We start from the raw sequence: 22,104 nt of genomic DNA, 5'->3' as shown, positions 1-22,104 counted from the left end.
TGCCGCCGATCGAGTTCACGCTGTTGTGTCTGTTTGTGCTGTGAGCACCATGGCCGCCATGCAGCACAAAGAGAAGAGACAAAAAAATATATATATGTTTGCCCACGCTGTAGTATATCAGCAATCGTGCAATAATCCATGCAACGGTATAGTATTCTTATTAGGAGTATTGCTTGTTTCAACTGTGATGTAGTTTGGAACTCCCTCGAGGCGTTCAATTAATCCCTCGTTCCACGAAGTTCAGTTATTTCTGTGGACGAGGAGCTGATCGGAGGCCTCAGTCGTGGGTTTGTTTGTTATATGGATCTTTTCCGGAATAAATCAGATTTGTCTCAACAAACCTCATCTGGACATCCTGTGTTTCCTTCGACTACACTACAAATGGGCTGGACAAAAACAGCCTCAATGCGGGTCAAATGTAAAGCATTTACCAATGACACCAAGTGATTTTTGAAAGGCAAGCCCACAAACGAGTGAAAGTGATGGGCGTGGTTAAAAGCCCACAATACTTACAACAGGTCAAAGCGATTGTGCACTCGACCTAAAAACTACATAGAAAAGAACCCAGTAGTCACAGGCACATCGTTAATTACTATTCCAAGAAGAAAACGCGAAAGCAGTGAATTTGTGTGTGGTAGTACCAGCAGAAATCAAGAATTCTAGACTTCCGGGACCCCAGACCAAAATCCGCAAAACTCAGTTGAATGCCACTAAGGTCGGTAGAGGGAAGAAAAGAAAAAGAGTCCTAGGGTGACTGTGAAGCAAGTTGAGGCATCCGACAGCACCCATAGCCCGATGGGAGAGTGACACAGATGACTGACTGCAACTACAGCTCTAAAGAGCTAGCACCCACCAGGGTATACTAGCGCTGCTGAGGATGGTAAAATATACATTTAAAGTTTAGCAAGGAATTCAGACTGATGGAAAACTGTGTAGTCCGTGGCTTTCAAAAAGCCAGATGATCACCAATGAGGCAAGATGTGAGTAAAGCGTATTCCAATATCCTTCACTTGGATATTAATAGGGTTTACACCCCTCCCCTTCATCGAGTTATTCTGAGGTGACGGAGAGATGGAGACCTAAGAAGCGCAGACAGTTAATAATGTTGAATTAGGCTGCAAGATAACAGCGCCATTAACAAAACAATGGCTGAACTGCCACCTTCCAGAAATTACCGGTTTGCAAAAACAAAGAAAAGTAATAACATAATAACATAACATAATAATAATAGCAGAAAGGCAAATATGTCAAACGCCTACTATTTGTTTTACATAAAAGTCCCTGAAAAATGTACATAAATGATTAAAGAGGCACGGTCACTGTTAGATGTATACGTACTGGGCTTGCGATCATGCAAGTTTTATCAAAACACGACACAAACTCCATCTTATCCTCAAAAGGCGCTAACTGTTAAAGGGAAGGAAAGTTGGAAAATGGATACATTTCATTAATAGTTATGAAGGCTGTCCGGGACTTGAACTGAGTGTATGGAAAACATCTAAAGGTGACGGACGAAGCAGCGTCAGAAAGAGTCGGGGGCAGCAAAGGAACGGGCAGTGTACATACCAAGATCAAGGAAATGATTCAAATGTTGAACAATGCAAATAACTTCAAGGCTCGATCTGAAATAGGCCTATCGTCAGATTCGGTAGCATCCCAACATTCGGCGTTTTGTCTCAACCTATGAACATAAAGGTATAGTTGACAGTAATACTTGTATGGTAATATGTGAAGGACATCTCACTACTTCAACAAAAGGAAAAAATATAGTTCTAAAACGGAAAACGTGCAAAAAAAAAAAAACATCCTGCCTGGCTTAATCTGACTGTTAGTTTCATGAAAGGTCTCACTCAAGCGGTTCAGTGCGTCCTTCTCGAGGGTTCTGCTCCACGGATGTAGTAGGCATGTGGGCAGGCAGTAAACAGTCCCCATAATGAAGTGAGGACCAGGTCCAGGTCTAGACTAAGAACGTGTTCTTTTTAAGGCTTACAGCAGAGCCGTGGAGGTACCCAAGCCTGCCCAGGAGCAACTGGCACAGCAACCCCTGGAGCCCTGTGACTTAACACAGCACTGGTGACCACGACAACCGCCAACATTCCAGAATATACACAGAGATTGGATGACAAGGCCACCTGTGCAGTAACGGTTGTAGTAACTTAAGGGTATAACTTAAACCGTCCCCAACGCAGACATCATTCCGGTGACTATCTTGCTTGCTGCACTTCGGGCACTCCAAAAGTGAATAGCAAACTACATCATGTAGTGGCTGAATGGCAGTTCATTCAGTCACCGCATGGTGGCACTCTTGTATTCCACTGTACTCTGTCGTATCGAATTAAGCCTCTCCTTAATAACACTAAGGCCGGGCACTCTACTCCCATAAAAGTGGCCCATCGAATGGGACCGTGAAACTCCCTCGCACCAGAAGTGATGCATGTATACCGCCTTGACCAGTGGATGTCCCACCTCAGACGAGGGCTTTGGTTAAGCAGCTTCAATATCCCTGGGGAAAGGGTATCTAAGCGGTATCTAATCGTTTTCTTTCGCCTCCTATGGCTGCATGATGAGACTGAAAGGGGATTTGTACAGGACTACTTTCATGCTCTAAAGAGCATACACGCATCATGAGACTTCCCGAATTTTGTGATTTCTCTACTGCCTGTGTGAACCCCAGAATTAATTACACGGCACAAACCTGGAAGGAAATGCCTCTTTTCTGCATGATCTCCCAAAAGGTTTGGACTGGTGCTGGTGGTTTTTCGACTTAGTGCACTGAGGCCTGCTAACTTGACCTCAGTACTAGCGCTCTGACCCTTGCAAGAAAGGTCATATTTGTTTAGTTTCTACGCAGTTGGTACAGGTTAACTTACTTAAAAATCCCTAGTATATGGTACCAGGAGCACCCAAGGCTTCTATGTTAAAGTGTCCCTCATGCGCTGCAGCACTTATTGTGCCACCCTGAGTGTGACACAGTAAAACATGTCTCCCAAACTGCCATTGCAGGCTGGAAAAGCAGAGCTAATGTGCTTACTCGACTTTGCCATTTAAACCACTGACAAAGTCCATCCCCCCCATTTCATATATATATGCAGGGCCACTGAAATTAAGTGATTCTGCAGCCTTATCGATTTTTGCATAATTATGGCTGGATTTGCCACATAGTCCATCATCTGTTGTATAATCTGCAGATTTTAACAGAAAAAATGTTTCTGGATCAAAAGTTACAAAAAATATGACACTGGTTCCTGCACCCCTGAAGGCTTTTTGCAAAGGTTGAATGGTCATCTTCGAGTTACAAATTGCTGTATTTAGGTGAGAAAGTGGCACTAAATAGGATGAACTCTTTTCTCAGACACTGCCACCTGGTGTAAAAATGAAAAAAAAAAAAAAGAGGTAACACTATCACAAAATGTGCTGCATTATGCTGCCTAATTTGCCTTTTCTTGACGCAGAATGTAGTCAGTCCTGTTGCATAATTTGGTCATCCTCTGCTGCATAATTCCAGTGGCCTTGTATATATGTCACCCCTAAGGTAGGCCTATCAAGTCATAAGCAGGGTGCAGTATATTAACAAGCATTTGCAATGCAATGGGTCTCGCATTTGCACGAGTTAAAGCTATTAGCGTTTTAAACTCCTAACCAGACCTTTCTTGCCACATAAACTAAAAAGTAAAACAGTTTCACATAAGCGAGCAGACTGCCACGATGAGCACGAAGCAAACACACTAAAGGAAACAGAAGTCCTCTCGCAGTGAAACGTATCAGCAAAAGTGCAACTATATATAGCTAGCAAAAGTGCAATTATCCATGTAACAGGGTCGATGTCATGCAAAGTGCCTGATTACTGCCCAGTTAGATCGAGCTACTTAAGAAAAATAAAAAGAGAAAGTCGTCCAGAAACCCTACGGAAAACACGGAGCCTCGTATGTTTTCAATAGCTGGCCAGTGCGCTCGAGGTGGGCTAAACACCAGAAAAGGAATGACATGTGCATGCCTGTCACTAATGAAATCACACGAATTTTAAAAGGCAAGCCCACAAACCAACCAAACTGATGGCGTGACATGGGTGTAACAGCCCACAGAGAGATAACACCAGGAACAGAGATCGACCCTAAAAAGTGGGACAGGGTCAGTTTTACTGTGGAGAGGCTAGTAGACCTCTCCTTCCCCCCTACTAACTACTGGATGGGACTACCAAAGTTGCAACTTCAAGGTATCAAATTATTCATTACATTTATCCCGACTTGATGCCAAAGTCAAATTTAATGTAATGTTTGAGCAAAAGCAACTTTTTAAAAGTTGCCACTCTGTTGCCTAAGTTTTCCAGCGGCCATTTGCAGATGCTGGCCACAAGCAGCCTTTAGCCCTGCTGGGGAGAGGTGTGAACAATTCCCTGGAAAGGACACAATGGAGGCCTGCCTTTGGTAGAGGTGTTACCGCTCCCTGATAGGAAGTCACACTGGGTGGGAGTCAAAAAGAAGAGCTTCCAAGAGAAAGATTCATTCGAAAGGGCAAATGCTGGACACACAAGAGGGGCTGCTCTTTTGTTCAGGTAGACAGGTTGGCATCGGGAATAGAGAGAGAAAAAAAAAAAAACTGTTGCCAAACCGGTTATCCGGTGGGTGTATAGCCCTCAGGTAGCCACACCTCCAGGGTGGGCTACCACGTGCCACACACCAACAGAGGGGTTCTGCTATCTTGGAAGTAGGCAGAATAGTGCACTCTTGGACAGCTAGATGCTAAACATTGTAGGAAATCGTAATCAGGCGCCGAGGGGACCAAGTGGCCCACTGGCTAGTAACCAATGCATTCTCAAGAGCACTTTCTGGGCATAAATATGGAGCCCCTGGCACCCACACCTCAGATCACATCTGGACTGGACAGAGGGCCGCAGGAGGACGGGCATGCTGTTCCACTGGAACTGGCAAGAGAGGCTTCCCCAGAGGCAGGACTGCCTCTGCTGATCCTTGAGCAGCAAAGAGAGGACAGTGCCTGTGGCACCCGCCTCGAGGAAAAGTCACTTTTGAGCCCCAGACAGAAAAGGTGACAGCAAAAGTCAGATGGCTGAATTCCATTTCCCAGCTACAGGGCGACAATAAGCTGAAGAAGTACACCTGGCTAGTCAGTAACCACAACCACTTGATAGTCTCCTGCGCAGCACATCGACAGACAGTGGCAGAGAACCGACACCCAAACGTTGCACCAAAGTCTGCTGGATCTGGGATAGTTGTTGGAGTGCAGCTTGGTCACCCTGGAAGGACAGTGGCCTCAACCAAAGGAGTTGCTGGTTTTGTTGTGACCGAAGACCAGCAGTCCAGTGGCAAGTGGACTTTAGCTTGGCTTATCCTGGCTTCAAGGGACAGAAACGCCTGTGGCCAAAGTCAACCCACCAAGAGCATGGAGCAATATGTAGCCACAGGAAGGCCCCTCTCATCCCCCCGTCAGCTGCACAGCACCCTCAGCATCCAACCGCATTTTCAATATACTGTATGCCATGCATCAGGAGCACTCCATTGATGTCTAGGGTGGCTCGCCCATAGGGCCTGGAACTGGACTTGAGACTGCTTTGGTGATAAGGTAACCATTTTAAAATTGCTCACTGGCACCATTGGCTTGCTCCCTGCTGGAGTTGGTCACCCTACGCGGGTTGGAGTACCAGAACACAACTTTATAAAAGTTTTAAAAAGTTTCCACTAACTGTAGTAGTTGTCCATGCTTATTTACAATTTGACCGAAAAGCAGTCATTTATGTTTTACTTAGGACACCCTGCCCTAAGGATTTTTTTCATTTTGGTGTCTAAAAATTAATTAAAATTAGATCTATTTTTATAAAATCGGTGTCAGACTGGACCCAAGACAGGACTGTGAGTGTATTACATAGAGAGCTGTCACAACCACACCATATAACACACCACTTTCCTTGCAGATGCAAAAACCAGAAGCTTGCATGCCTGCGCCATCAGTCAACCTTGAGATACATGGTGGCACTGTCAGCATCTACCACATAAGGAACACAGCAGGAATACCCATGCACTCTCAAAGAGTGCTTAAACAAAAAGAAAAAAGTAGCGCCTGAAAAAGTGAGCAGTCGAGGGACGAGAATGCCCTTGTGCTCCAGGGGAAGAAAAAACACAAGAGTCAGGAAAGCCCACAAGGTTAACAAATAAGAAGCAACAAAATCAGTGACAACGAAGCTAACTAATGTTAAGCAACAGGCAGACTTGAGCTGTTTGTAAGTTAACAACCGCTGTCTTAGGAAAGACCAAAAAAGATTTTTTCCTGAGACTGCTTGTATCACCCTTAGCTTTGTCGACTTTTTGTAGGAAAATTACAGGGAAAAAAATGAAATGTTACCATCATTTTCTCAAAACTATCTCATGGCAGGCAAACCTGCCATACCTACTGGGCTAGTCAGGCTTGCAGGGCACATCATGAAAGTACTGGAATACCGTATTTATCGGCATATAACACGCACTTTTTCTCCCTGAAAACAGGGGGCAAATGATGTGTGCCTGTTATACGCCGATATAATGTTAAGGCCCGCATAGCGGCGCGAATATGTCATCGGCGCACATTGCAGTCCCCAGCAGCCTTCCTCTGCTACAAGTGGAATTCTTCTTGAATGGCATTACAGCAGACTCTTTTCAAAACGCCAGTGTCCAACAATTACGGTAATAGATTTGTGTATTAACCGCCCTCTGCCACCTCCCAAAGGGAACAAAAAGTTGTGTGAATGTACAACACTGCCCTCAGCAGCAAACAGGTTTGTATACACACAGTTGTGGAACTATAAGCTACCCCTTTTTATTCTGCAGAACCCACTTACCGTACGTTTTAAAAACTGTCGGCAGTGTGGTGACTGCTACAGCCGCTCTACAGAGCCCTGGAAACATCTACCGTAATTCTGTTAAGAAAGCCTCACAAAGTGTGGTACTCTATTACCGTACTCAACTGTCTCACAAGCGGGCACTTCAGGAAATACAGTAATGCACCAGGCCTTAAAAAAAACACATCTAGGGTTTTTTAAACAGCGACTACCGGTATGTCTTGAATGGCGCGGCATTACAGACCTCCAGTGCAGCCTTCCTCCTTCCTGCTACAGGGGATACGTCACACCAGTAAATCTCACGGCCGTCGGAGCGTAACCACGGCAACGGCTCTGCATTGCTCGCAAGAGTTTCACTGAGGTACAGGCATTTAGGGAATGGCATTTACGGTAAGGAATTTCAAGAATGTGACAAGTACGATATTGCAAACTGCCTGACAGAGCAAGGGGGAGCAAGAAACTACTACATACACTAGCTGACCCCCCTCCCTGCAGTGTGCATTGATTTTAAAGGGCACCAGAGTATTAAAAGAAGTCTGCCGGGGGGGAGCAAAGAAACACTGCTGATGGCTAGTGTGTCTCCCTACCAGGCATGTTTGCTCCCCCCTGGCAGACTTCTTTTGATAATCCGTTTCACTTTAAAATCAGTGCACACTGCTGCCTTTGGGGGGGGGGCTGTCAGCTAGTGTGTGTCTCTTGGCTCCCATCCTGACAGGCCCCCCTCCCTGCAAAGGCATCAGTGTGCATGGACCTTAAGTGCCGGTTCACACTTGTGCGATGCGGGAACGCTGCGAATATGCAGCTGGTTCCCGCATCGCATCCGCACCTCTGGCAGTTCACACTGCCATATGCGATACGCAGGGGATGTTACTGTAATTAAAAGTTAACGACACCCCCACTATGCGATCCGATTCTGCTGCGGATAAAAAAAAAGGGTCATGTGCGTGTTCAGTGTGGATGCGGTGCAAATTCAGCCATACAAACTGTATGGCTGAAATTTGCACCGCACATGAGATCGCAGGAATTTTAGGAGCAGTGCGCTCCGAATTACGGTACATGCGATCTCTGTACTCTCACTAATGTGAACCGGCACTTAAGGGGACCAGAATGGCAAAAGAAATCTGCCCGAAGGGGGGGGGGGGGGGGGAGTAAAGAAACACTACCTGACGGGGGATGGGAGCTAAGAGACACACAGGACCCCATCCCTGTCTTTTTACCCCACTCCCCCTTTCAGGCGATGGGCGTGTTTGCATTGAGCCCGCCAGGAAGCCGACACTGCACCCTATCAATCAACGGTAGCGTGTGTATGTGAAGCTGACGTTTGGGAAATGCCTCACTACCTATGATTGGCTTCCTGGGGGGCTCAATCTGAATACGTCCGAGCCCATCCTTAATTTTACCATACCATACAAACACATGCTAACAAAGCCATCCTACAATACACACTACACATAGCCATCCTACAACACACAGATATAACAAGAGTACCGGTAAATTTACACACCCCTGATACTACCTTACTCTTTTTTAATTTAAACTTAGGTAAAAACTATACCACTGCAGTGTGACTCATCCTGACATTCCGACGCTGAACTCTGCACTATCATACGTGCATTCATTACTTACGGTATTTCCCTACTACGGTATCCCTAATGGAATCAAAGCAAAAGCGTGCAGCATATACAGCTGGTTTCAAGTTAAAGGTTGCGGAATATGCCAAACAACATGGAAATAGGGCTGCAGAAAGGCATTTTGGAGAGTCACCAACAGAATGCACAATACGAGAGTGGCGAAAAATGGAAGAAAAATTCAAGACATTATCAAAAACAAAATGTAATTTTCGCAGCGGTATTACTAAATGGCCAAAATTAGAAGAACGGGTGAAGGAATTTGTACTTAATCATAGAAAAGCGGGCATTGCATTATCAACAAAAATGATCATCATTCAAGCAGTGAAAATCAGCAAAGAGTTGCAAATACAAGATTTCAAAGGGACAGCATCATGGTGCCAAAGATTTATGAAGAGGCATGAGCTTCGGATGCGAACAAGAACCAGGATTGCCCAGCGTATGCCAGAAGATTATGAAGAGAAGATAATAAAGTTATGAAAATTTATTATCAAACAAAGGAAGAGACAAAATTTTGAAATTGATCAAATCGGCAACATGGACGAAGTACCACTCACTTTTGATGTTCCTTCAAATAAAACTGTTGAAGCAAAAGGTGCCAAGACAGTAACAATTAAAACTTCAGGGCATGAAAAAAATCGTTTTACTGTGGTCCTTGCTGTCACTGCAGACGGAAACAAGCTGCCAACATTGGTCATTTTTAAAAGGAAAACTTTTCCTAAGGAGAAGATTCCAAGTGGCATACAGGTTCATGTTCATCCCAAAGGTTGGATGGACGAAGAAGGCATGAGGCTTTGGATCAGAAATGTGTGGGAGAAGCGCCCAGGTGCTTTGTTAAAGAAACCATCCTTGTTAGTACTGGACTCATTCAGATCTCATCTTACAGAACCAACAAAGAAAGAATTTCAAATGTGCAAAACAGAAGTAGCAGTCATTCCAGGAGGACTTACATCACAATTGCAGCCATTGGATGTTTCCATTAACAAGCCCTTCAAAGCCTTTATGCGTGAAGAATGGAATAAATACATGTGTGATGAAAGCCAACATGAAAGTACAAGTTCTGGGAGAATGAAAAGACCTGGCATTTCAAAAGTGTGTCAGTGGATAAAGACTTCGTGGGACTCAGTTAAAGAAGATATTATTATCAAATCTTTTAAGAAATGTGGCATAAGCAATGCTTTGGATGGTGAAGAAGACGAGCTGATTTATGAAGACAGTAGCAGTGAAAGCAGCAGTGTTCAGTTCGAAGATATTGAAGATAGCAGTGAAGATGAAGAGTTTCTTGGTTTCCCAGATAGCGATTTCTGAGTAAACTTTTGTAAAAAACATATACGGTAATATCCAAGTTTCTTTGTTAAAACAGTTGCTTTTACTGTCATTTTACGTTATTTACCTTATAAGTGTTAATATTATTATTAAAAAAAAAGTTTTGAGCTACCCTTATTTTGCTTCAAAGTTCTTTATTTGAAATGTAAGTTTTTTTCCCTGAAATTTCCTTCTTAAAATGAGGTGCGTGTTATACGCCGATAAATACGGTATTTCTTAAGTGGCCTCTCAGAGTTCTTGGTTTTTTTTTAGGAAATTTGACTGAAAATGTTGTATACTACAATATTTAAATCAAATTTTTCTTGGGGAAGTACCCCAAAAACCTTCTTTGAGGAAGGACTCAATGACTCACTCACTATAATCTTGTTTTTTGGCATTCTCCATGCAGGCATTGGGCGGTGCAGTTCCAGTGGTGAGAATGGGCAGTACCAGTGATGGAAGAGGGAATAACATTTTTAATGCCACTAATTTACTAATCCATGCTGCAATATCCTGGGATTGTAATGTGGGCATCTGGTTGAAACAAGGGAATGACGGAGAGGGAGGTGGAGCATTTATTCACGTTGATTGGACATTTCCAAAACAGAATGAGCTTTTAAAGTAAATATGCATTTTTTTGGTCAATGGAAAAAGAGAATGACCAAGCATAAATTGTAACTTTAAACGTTTGGTCAATGGAAAAAGAGAATGACCAAGCATAAATTGTAACTTTAAACGTTTATATGTCCTAGTGCCTCAATACTGTTGCACCACAACTGGATAACCAAGTACTCCCGTTTCCATTTACTCAGAGTAGAGGGGCGAGAAGTCAAACTTAATCCAGGAGGAAGTGTGGGGTTAGAGAGTAAGAAACGGATAAGAAAGGCAATAAAAAGTAATAGCTTCAATGCCCAGAGCCCTAAACAGCGTTACAGCATCTTAGCAGCAGGCGCCATACTTTTAGATAAAACTGACCCCAGTGCCGATTTTATGATACGGTGGACAGTTTCTATGCACCTGGGTCTTTTTAGGAGAAAACCAAACCCAATGGTGATGTTAGATTCAGAGAGCACATATTGCTTTTCAGTTGATGATCACGTCATGTCAAGGTCATGCAACCCAGATGCCCCTTCTGAGATGATTATTAAGTATCTGAGAGACAAAGCAGAATGTGTACATTAGTTCTAGAATGTCCATGAGAACAATGCCAACTAGGCACAATGGTGACCACCATTGTGTGCAGCATGCATATGACAGATACACTCCACAACTTATCAATTGGATGCCTGACAAGAACATCCTTGGGTGGGATGTGTGCCTGGAAGTCCGATGCGACGTGTAGTGAGAATCCCATGGTCTTCTCCCATATGATAGCCCTGCTACTAACGAGTCCTGGTGGGCTAAACATCATGGCAATAAATGTTAAACCCCAGCTAACTCTTTCAGCATACCACCATTAATGCAGCCAACAATGTGCAAATACACCACAGGTGTGGTAGCACAACCCTTGCAACACTCCCCTCCAAGCAACATCACAAAAGCACCCAAGGTGACAGATTTCTAACTAACATGCACAACCGACTTTCCAGCCGAAACTCAGATCTTCTGTATACCTGGTTATCAACAAACTGAAAAGCACGCACAATACACAAAACAAACAATGACCATGGACAAGGCTGCACATATGACTACAAAGATGTAACAGGTACTTCGGTGAAATAGTTCATGCACTACCCAGCAGAACACTCAGCTCAAACCCCACACTGATTAAGTATGACATAATTGAGTATCACTGACCTCATAACAGTACTAAACACAATAAAACAAAAACAAGCACAACAAATCGCATTGGTCGTACAACAAAATGCTCCTCCATGGCAATGCATCACACGCTAAACCCACTACCTACCCAACACTGCACACTAGTCTGGTTTAAAATGATTTTGTGGACCCTAAAAACTACTTCAGGCACTACCCAAATTGGTAAAAATAAAACAAATGTCAAGCTCTAACCAGAAAACATGTTTCACAGATTTCTCCAACCAGGATCTGCACACACTGTTTGGTCTAACCATATGCATTAATTGCGTGTGTCACATTTCACTGGCTTACTTGTGTTACATAATATGAAGCGCATCTGCATAGCTCAGTACAGATAATACTGATGTGTTTATATGAGTTGGCAGCTGACAAGTATGGATGATGTAGAAAGGACAGCACATGCAGCTTGCCTCAGTAGGTTGTCAAAGCTCTTTCTAAACTAAAAACACATGGCTTTTGAGGGACAGATGATAAAGCCATTGTTGGATGTTGTTTTACTACTGGGGATGTATGGGGAAGGGGGCCTATCAGTTCAGCCAAAGGTAAAAGGAATTGAGTTGACAAAAGTACCTGAGAAATAGCATCTCTGTGTTAGGCGAGATAAGTATATCAAGAAAAGGAAAGCTGTCCTCCTAACCAGCAGAGAATCCGGACACAGCTTAGAGTCAAGAAGAAACACTTGTTCAAATGGTCTATTTTCAGGTTTTATATATTAGTATTGTCCCTCATAAAAATAATTGAACATAAAATGCCTATCTGATATCTGTGATGTTTTATAAAACAATTATCATTTGTGTATATAAAAAAAGAGAAATAAAAAAAAACACACACAAAAGAGCACATCTGCACTTATGAGATCTATTGAAATCTCGACAACACAAACAGGAAAAATATGAAGCTCAAAAAAATATAAATGTGACAAATTACTCAAGAAGTGCTCATAGGTTACAATTAAGACAAGCAATACTCAAGTGACATTAAATAGAAGTTGTAAGGAAGTAAATACAGAGAAAAACAGATATTTTTTGATCCTTGGGCCCACGTAGCTCATTGTGCTATTTGGTGAAAGCGATGTTTAAACCCTGTGGGATCAATCCATGGGTCATCATGAGGACAACATTTAATTCATTAGCATCCATATGGAAATCATTTTAAATAGTAGCGAAAAGAATAACTTTGTTCTCCTGTGTCAGATAGAGTGATGGTTAAATTTATGGAGCAAAGTCAATAAAATGACTGAGCAAAGGTGTAAATCGGAGCTTGATGCCTTGTCAAGGGGATATATAATACATCTAATGTATAATGGATGAGGAAGAAGGAATCCAACACCACTATCGTGCAAATGGCTGGAATCCTCTTGCCACTATCTAGTAATCCTTGAAAGAGTTCCCCCCAAATCAGTAACTGAAACTTATAGTGTTACCCTGTGTTCAATATTGCTCCTGTAACATTCATCTACTTCCAACTACCTGGATCCCTACAAAGACAAGTGGGAATTCACTTCCACCTTAACGTGACTGATACCCAATTGTACATCTCTACCTCCTCCAACCATTCAATGATGTCTTCTTATTTAACCAAAATACAACAGGCATTGGCAAAGGCAATAGGTCTAGCCTATGTATGACCTATTAGCGTTGCAAATTTCTTTTAGCCATGTTGTACAGTAGCACGACTGATTTCCAGCATGATTGAAGGTTAGTGGTGTAAGGTAGAGGAAAATGGTATGGAGTAGAGTTACGTGATGTAGAATGCAGCACAGCAGAGTAGAGTGGCTTAGAGTAGTGTGGCGTAGAGTGGAATGGAGTGGCTATGTGGAGGGCGTGTCACAGAGTGGGTTTATAGTACTGAGTGGTGTAGAGCAGAGTACATAGAATGGAAGCAGAGTGGTAGAGCAGAGTGATAGAGCAGGGGAGAGGAGCGGCACAGAGTGGGGGGGGCATAGAGAGGTATGGCACAGAAAGTCTTAGAGTAGCATTGTGTGGCACGGAGTGCCAAAGTGCTGTAGAGTGACTGGAGTAGGGTGGTGCAGAGAAGGTTGGCATAGAGAAAGGCAGAGTGGCACAGAGTGCAGGGGTATAGAGTGCTGTAGAGTGGCATAGATTATTTCAGTTGTGGGTGTAAGTAACTAAAGCGTCAATGGAGATAGCAGGTAAGGTAAAAGCAAGCAACATAACTAAGAAGCTGTATGCATTTGTTAAAAGTAGGAAAGCACACTACGTGTCTATGAATAATACTAAAATACTTATAGTTTTTAATTAATAAAAAAAAAAAAAAAAAAAACAGCATGTTGCAAAAAGAGGAGGAAGAACACATGCACTTTGTCCATGCTCCAAGGAGGAGCTAACACAAGAAAGGAAGGAGAGCCTATGGAGCTAAGCAATTCAAAGTTTGCAAATGGGAGTGACAACGACAATAATAAAATGTTTACTTAACAGTAGGAGTAGGTTTGCAGCTTGAAGAGTTTTATGGATTCACATGCTGTGCATTATTCCACCACCTACTTGCTGGGTCCATAATTTTCTTGTTAATCCTCTTTGTTTTCTCTTGGGCGTTGTCTGTAGACATTTAATGCTAAGTCCGTTCTCCTATGATGCCAGACATGCACTTCACAGGCCTCTGCATGTGGTCACCATCCTCCGATTATTTTTTCCCTTGGCAACTCCTCTTGTCCTTGTTGACTTACTTTCTGTTTTTTTATTTTGATATTGCAGTATCTTTCCTTCTTTGTCACACTTCATTTTCTGGGGTTGAATGTGAAACCAGAAAATACTTTCAGCTGCAAAAATACTCCTACTGGTAAGTAACCATTTTGTTTTGCACATGAACACTTTTCTGAATTCACATGCTCTGCATCGATTTCATAGTAGTAACATGATGGTGTCTCTGGTGACTCTTGGGGCAGCGTTAGAATGAGGTTGAACTTTGTGGAAATGTCTTGTGGTGTAGAATTCCTGACTGTGACGTGCATGCTATTAAGCTCATGGAAGAAGAGGTAGGAAAATGTGCTTTGAATAGTCAGTTTTGTGCATCTCAGCTGAAGTTGCTGGCCTGTTACCATCTGATGAAGAATAAAGCCTATACATCACTGACGGTATTCTGTGTGGGTTATTGCATTCTTGCTAACAGATGCTTCAGGACTCCGTCCTCACTGTGCCTCTGTTTATTTGTATGTCAACTCAACAATGTCTTGGAAAAGTATGGACTAATGACCATAGTATATACAGCCCTGTGCACAGAGCGTGTGCAGAGCTCTCTCTGCTTCCGTTTGTGGCTGTTGGAAGGAGCCTGCTTGGTCCACTTGGATCTGTGATATGATCTTTGAAAGGAAGCATGGGTTGGTCCTCATGGTTCCTCTGTCCCTGTGTATTTGCAGGTAGGGTTCTTCAGTGGTTAGTGCTTGCAGTTTGCTCACCCTGCGCAGACATGCAATTGTGATTAAGAAGGAGGTCTTCAAGGGTAGGAACCATAGCTCTGCCCAATGTAGTTTTCAAAGTGTGGCCTCATTAGCTGTTTTACCACCTGACTGAAGTTCCATTTGGCATTGGGGATAATCAGAGTGGAGCTATTCTTCTTGCTCCTTCTAAGAACCTTTTAATAACCAGTATTATGAAGAAGCTTCGACCTTCTACCCATGTGGTCATATTGAGTGTAGGCTACTATTGCTGCCAAGTTTACCTTTAAATAAGTGTACGTCATGCAGCTGTCTAACAGATAATTAAGGTATATGAACACTATTGTGACTTCTGTTCTGCTGAGGAAGTGTCCATGGTCTCTGCACCACAGGACATACCTCTGCAATTTTGCTGTGTTGCGTTTCTTTGTACTTGGTCTTCTCGATTACTTGGGAACATTTGGGGACACTTTTAAGACATTTGAGTATCAGAACTCTATGTCCTGAGGAACCAGGCTGCTTACTTCCTGGCGACAGACTTTGCCTACCTCTGTGAAGGGAAGGCCGTGCTTTTCCGGAAGTCTTTTTACATTTCTTTGTGTCATATCCACCAGGTTCGAGAACTGTGCTTGTCCTGCCCACTATGGAGCAATTTTGTATTTGTGCTTCGAGGGAATGCATAAGTAAGAATATTTTATGTCTATGGTTTTCATATACTCCCTTTGCCAAAGCAGTGGGATGACCTCTTGCGATGTGGTCATTTTAAAATTGTTGCGTCTTTATGAACTTGTTTAAGAAGTGAGGGTCCAGGAACATTGCAGTTCAGTACTGTTACCTTTCTAAAGATGCAATAACCTGCTTCTGCTTAAAACAAAGGCCTGTTATCTATGTAATGCTTCTTTTGGCCAGAGCCTGGCGCACCCCCAGGGATCACTTGAGCCCCCCATAGGGGGGCCCGCCCCCCAGTTTGAAGACCCCTGCTCTAGCGCTACCCTGAAAGGACTAATGCTATGGTGATGTGAACTGCAAGTGTGCTGCACTCCCTGGTGTGGAGCCAATTGTTGGTGGGACGGCTGTGGCATTGTGCCTTGAGCAGTTTCCCGGCATTCAAGTCTTTTCATTGGGATTGTTCCCGAAACTGCAGCTCCTCCATTGCCTTTGTGGTGTCCTTGTTCTTTATATGCTGTAGTGGTCTACAGCAGCTCCGAATAGGCTCTCCACTGAGAAAACAGGACACTCATAGCTAAGCGTGACTCCTCTTGGATGTTCCCATTTCCAATTGCCTACTGACTGTGTCTGCCACATCCAATGCCAATTTCAAGCAAGTGTTAACTGTTACTTTGCCCTCCTCAAGAAGTGCAGTTCCTTTTTTCTGGTATTATTCTCACCTGATTTTTAAGAGCTCTCTGACCTCTTCCCAACGGCTGTGAGCAGAGTGGTTGAGGAGTAGGTTTGAATTTGCGATTCTCGATTATGTTGCAGCCTCCTCTCTACTTTTTGGGGTACCATTTCCACCTTCCTGCGTCTGACGTGGCTCCTGTGACTGTTATAACATTTGCTCTCTTCCTTGCCATGGCCACAATAATGGAATCCACCTTGATGTAAACAAGGTCCTTGGAGGAATATTTATATTTTTCTATTCTCTGTCACCGCCTAGGATGATGCGGTCTCTCTAAAAGCTTCTCTCCATTTATTCAAAATGCTTGATAGCATGGGGAGGTATTGATTTTTACTCTAGGATAGTAGGAACGTGTCTAGGAAGAAACAGGGCTGTGTCCTTTCCTGTTCTACTTGTATCCCGTACTTATCTGCTTGTCTTCACCACTGCATTATAAAATCTCAATGTTGTCCGGTGGCAATGGCTTCGCGGAATAAATGCTGACTGCTTCCTCGTGCGAGTCCTTTGCAAGCCCTTCCCTCTGTTCATCGCCACTTTTAGCACTCTGGAAGAGCCCCTGGTCCTTCATGTCCTCCTCTTAGAAGAACATCTCTTGCTGCTTTTCTTCCAGTACAGGAGTTGCTGGTAGGTCGAGCTTACCATGCTCTTCATCCTACCCGCTTTTCTCCTCTGGAGGTTCTGAGGGAATTCGAAATTCTTTCATAGAAGCTTCAAAATCTTTCTTTTTATGTAGGATTGCCACCATTTCGGCTTCAAGCCACCTCTTTTCTCTTGATTTCCAGGGTCTGTTCTTCTGCATTTTCTTCCAAAGTCTTGCTTGGCACTCCCATTCTCTTGATCGCCTTTTGACACTGAAGACTATTCTGAGGGGCGTTTGTCACTGGTGTCTCTCTTTCAGGACCAATGGTGTTCTTCAGACTTGGACTTCTTTTCGGCAACTGAGTACTTGGTCACAGAAGCTGTCTTGTGAGCCTTTGGCACGGCCCTATGAATGTTTTTGACATTATCTAGTGTTTTCGAGTTTCCCCCTTCATATTTTTTTTCATCTGCTGTTTTGCTTCAGTTTCACCTAACCTCTTCCATCTCGGTGATGGAGCCTCCCGCTTGAGCCACTTCTGTCTCAACATTGTCCTCCTCGCTTGACAGGCCAAGGTCCGTCAGCAATGGGCTCCCTTTTATCTGTGTGACCATTTGGGGTTTCCCCCTCTGCATTTCCCTTCCTATCAAGGTTCTTGGTTTGAACTCTGAGCATGCTTCACACCTCTTTGTGTAATGGTCCCCTGGCAGGCAGAGGTTGCAGACCTCATTCTAGTCCTTCTGGGCAAACTTTTCGATAGCACACGGGGCAGAATCTAAAAGGACTATTTCCTATTTGCCCATGTGGCTCTCTCTTCTCTTTCCATGCATTCTCCGACCATGTGGGCGACGACTTATGCAGTCCGCTTTCTTCTCGGGTCACCCTCAGTGCTTTTTGAGGTTTACGGTTATTCACCTTTTGCTCTTAGTTTTTCTCTCCTTTCCCTTGTGATCTGTTGTATTTCCTGGAGTGATTCTTTAGGCATTTGTAGACCTTGGACTGTTGCTTCCAGACACAATTTCGGAAAAAGAATCTGACGATGGCGACCACAAGCAGAGGCATACGGGGCCCACATCCAACATCACAGGAGAACAGACATAACACCAAATGGCTACAGACAACACCCAAGAGGGGAAAAAGACAGAAAAAGTGGGCTAACAAGAAAATTCCAGACCCAACCACTAGATGCCATATAACGCACAGCACGTGAATCCAGAAAAGCATTCATGCCGCAAAACCAATAGTATTATGTTGGTAGGTTGTAAGCACATCCGTAGGCTTCGTAAAAAGCATAATGGCTTAATTTTGCATTCTGCATTAAAAACATGGCAAGGAATGCATTTCCCAATTTCAACTACTTTTAACTGTAAACCCTTCCTTCAATCTGAACACCTAAAAACAACAGTGCAATCAGTTGACCTCTAATGCTTAGATTAGGCAATATGCTTTCCAGATGGTCACCCAAATAGAAGCCTGGTGTCTCAAAGCTGGCTGCGCTGCTACAGTAGTTAATCTTATCCTTCCGAAAAATATAACAACATCACACCTCCCTTCTTCTCTTTAAAAATGATTAAACATTAAGGAAGACATAGCTACAAAACAACAAGCTCCGTCAGTGGTTCATTTGTGGTGGGGGTCACAACCAGCACTTCAGGAGATCGAACGCTTTCAAAATTCCCAGAATTAAGTTCTAGTGCGATCACCTGCACAAACTGACCACTGGTTACGCTTGTCGTTTTAGGAGCACAATATCGAATTTCCTTGTGTTCCAACAATTTAAGGCCTTAGTTTAGAGAGCAGTACAAATTCTTAAGTTCTTAGACAAAGTGTTTAAACTGTCAAAATCCATCAGTAAATTAGCTTTCATGTAGCCCATCAGTGGTCCGTTATTCAGCTTACTATTTTAATAGTAAGCTGAATTAAATACCACTATGGCGCAAGGAAAAGAACTGTAGAGCTCTGCTATCCTGGGCAGTTTCTGTGCTCTTCAATTTTGCGTCACTCTTCCGAAAGGAAAGGCTTCCAGTTTCAGCCTATGCATAGTTTGACCAGGTGAGCCAAGACATTATGTGGCTCTGATATGCCAACACACTTACCTCTTCCCACCTGTTCAACTGCCCCGTCCTGTGAATACTCCCAATGAGTTGAACTGAAGAGATGCGTGCTTCATGCGAGCCTTGGCACTGTATACCTTGCCTCAGCCCTTAGGGAATGTTGCATTATATTTCAGATAAAGAAGCAATTCCTGGTAAGCGTCTGGTGTGGGCATAACTACTATAGTTTAATTCAAATTATTTTTTCTAGGAAAGAGCTTTAACAGAAAAACGTGTGGTCAGTGTACAGTACTTTATTTTCTTCATTGAACACTTGCCTGTGTACTGACTCTCAGACCAGGTGCAGTTAGAGTGCCTGTGCCTACGCAGCCCTTGTCACGGAGCAGATATAAGATCATACTATTGTGAGGTGGTGGAGTGGGGGTAGTTGTAGTGGGTTCAGAAGACAAGCTATGGTGTAAACTGCAGTCTGAGGATGTTGGTGCTGCGGAATACAAGACACAAACCAAGGAGCAGCACTTGCCTTAACGAATATAAACAGGCCCATCATGCGTAAAATTGGATAAAGACTAATGCATGCTATTGGGGTGGTAAGTTGGGTTTTTGTGGCAAAACATTCAGAATTATCTTTGACACTGCATAACAATGTTGAAGGTTAATGAGTAAAAAGAAAAGCTATAAGTTGTTTATTAACACTGTTTTATATTTTAATACATTTACAAAACAATAAGGTTGCACTTTAAATTTGTAATGTTTCCTTTTATAAAATATGAAACACTATTACGTGGCTTTTAACATTAATCGGTTACAGAAGGTTTGACAAGTCATAGCATTTGAAGTAAGTTGGTTAGCTGAGGGTGTGGTGTTTGCTAAGTGGTCTACAGGTATAGACAATGCTATAGGCTGAACTTTCCCAGATGGTAGTGTGACAAATTGACAAGATTTTATGTAGCATTACAGTGAACATAATAAAAAAAAAAAAATGCACTAGCTTTAAAAATATAAATAAATTGTATGTTAGAAATGTGATCCCAATAAGGTTTAGTAAAGTCATAGTGGACAGCAGACCTGCTATCGGTTCAGTGAACAAATAAACATATGCACAAGATGTCTGAGTCTATTCACCCTAGTCCATGCCATCTCTGTCCCACCACTTTATTTGAAGTGAGACAGTTGGGCGGGACAAGAACATATGTCTACTCTGGACACTATTTGAGTACACAAAGTACATTGTGAATCGACTGCTGGCTATGGCTGATTCATGACTTTCATTAACGCGCATTATCTTTTATATTTAGAAAACTTTCTATAATGCAACTGCTGCTGTCCGATGCCCGAGCACATCAGGGTGATGTAAAACGTCTGTTCTCTGATTTGGTCAGAAGGTTTGCTCTATGGGTCTGTAAGGTTTATCTATCACTAGTCTTTGGGACAAGAGCTTGTGAGATTTGTATAAATTTTGATATTTCATCCTGCCCATCACAAGCAGGTGTTTAGACACGACGGCATGAGTCAGGGTGTGAAAATGAATGAGCACCATTGGCTTCCCGTCCACATGCAAGCACATTTCAAACTCCACACTCATACATTCAAGATAATATATATAACATTGGCCCAGCATATCTCAATAGTAACATCATGTTTCACAAACCTTCCAGACCCCTCTACTGGTCCAGACTCCTACTTGCACACATCCTACACATATGAAAAAACGAGATCAGGCATTCTAGACACCTCCTGGATTGATCCTAAAGCATGACCAATACACATAAGAGCCTCTTCTCACTTCTTGAACTCTGCAAGCAGCTGAAGACCTGCCATTTCGAGTAGTCCCATAAGACCCTATGTTTGTCTAGACTCACACCAGCTCAGCACCAGGATACTTTCACTGTTGAAAGAAAGCTCTACAAATCTGTATAACAAAGGTGAGCGACAATCCCCAAGGACAGGGTGCCAGGACAGTAGTCTATCGGAGAGAGAGGAGATGAAGAGGTGCCAGCGGTTTATAGGGGGGCACGCAGCAAGGCTACGGAACATTACGAGAGATAACGGCAAGCCCACAAAAGGCAGCACAAGCTGGTTCGGGGTGGGAGGTTGTTCATAGCGTACCTGGAAACATGAGTCAGAATTCACCCTAGAATGACCCGGGGGAAAACGCGGATTGTCAATGTAAAGGGTTGGGGAAAAGCTAAATTTTAACTCTGATCAAAAACACACAAAAATACGGCATACCCTCTACCGGGCCAACTTGTGCAGACATAAGACACGGATAAGTATAATGTCAAGCTCCTCACCAGCGCCTTGAAGCTCGTGCTCTCTACTATCACATCCTCCCGCTGATGCTCTACAGCCTCCGCCATGCTGACTACTTCGACACACCTTTCACCCGGAAATGAAGGCACACAAGAGCATGTTGGGAGCTGTAGTCCTCGGCAGCCTGCGGATCTCACATACACAGGAAGTGGACTGTGGCACTGGGATCATTATGGAAGAACCCCTTTGGAGGTACAGCTGTGGGAGCTCTGAGAAGTGCAGCTCCTTCGGAGATCGCGGGCGCCCGAGGCGTCCCCCCTCTTCTTCAAAGATTCCTTCTGTGATGCTTTTGCAAAAGTTGCATCGCTTTGTGCGTTGTTGATCGCGGTGACGCACATTTCGTGACGATGAGCTGCACCGCGAACAGGCATAACTGCAGCCATCACACTGCCCGTGGCTGCCATCTTGAGTTCGTCTTGTTCTGGGCCGTGGCCGATCCAATCTAGGCAACCTGGCTGGGCATTTAATTTAAAGTATGTATTGAGGAACACAAGGCTCTCTCCATCAGACCGCTGTGCTTGTACTATGTAGCTTCCAGCATTTTAGACACTGATAAGGCACGTTGTAATAGTTTTATAGCAAACTGAACTTTACATTCTAGTACTTGTTTCCCTTCTAGCTGTGAGATTAAATATAGTCAGATATTGAACATGCGGTAGGATAAAAGGCCAGGACTTCTACCTGAGCCCCAGATAGAACCTCTTCAATCAGTAATAATGCAATGCAGTTCTTTGTGGGTGAGGACCTTTTACTCTGGAAAACCTGGTTGCCACGCCACAAGCCTGAG

General features: G+C 43.4%; 1 protein-coding gene across 1 annotated transcript in view; it reads right to left on the bottom strand.

Moving 5' to 3' along the window:
* Window positions 1-21,646, bottom strand: part of DDX47 (DEAD-box helicase 47) — a 117,689-nt gene extending 96,043 nt beyond the window's left edge. The window contains exon 1 of the mRNA XM_069231119.1: window positions 21,299-21,646. Within this exon, the coding sequence (XP_069087220.1) occupies window positions 21,299-21,364 (66 nt within the window). The 5' untranslated portion in view covers window positions 21,365-21,646. The remainder of the gene's footprint in view (window positions 1-21,298) is intronic.
* Between the last annotated feature and the right edge of the window lie 458 nt (window positions 21,647-22,104).

This window comes from Pleurodeles waltl, chromosome 4_2 (genome assembly GCF_031143425.1).
Source record: "Pleurodeles waltl isolate 20211129_DDA chromosome 4_2, aPleWal1.hap1.20221129, whole genome shotgun sequence".
NCBI lineage: Eukaryota > Metazoa > Chordata > Amphibia > Caudata > Salamandridae > Pleurodeles > Pleurodeles waltl.
The sequence above is the reverse complement of the archived record's forward strand: the minus strand, read 5'-3'. Positions and strand labels throughout refer to the sequence as shown.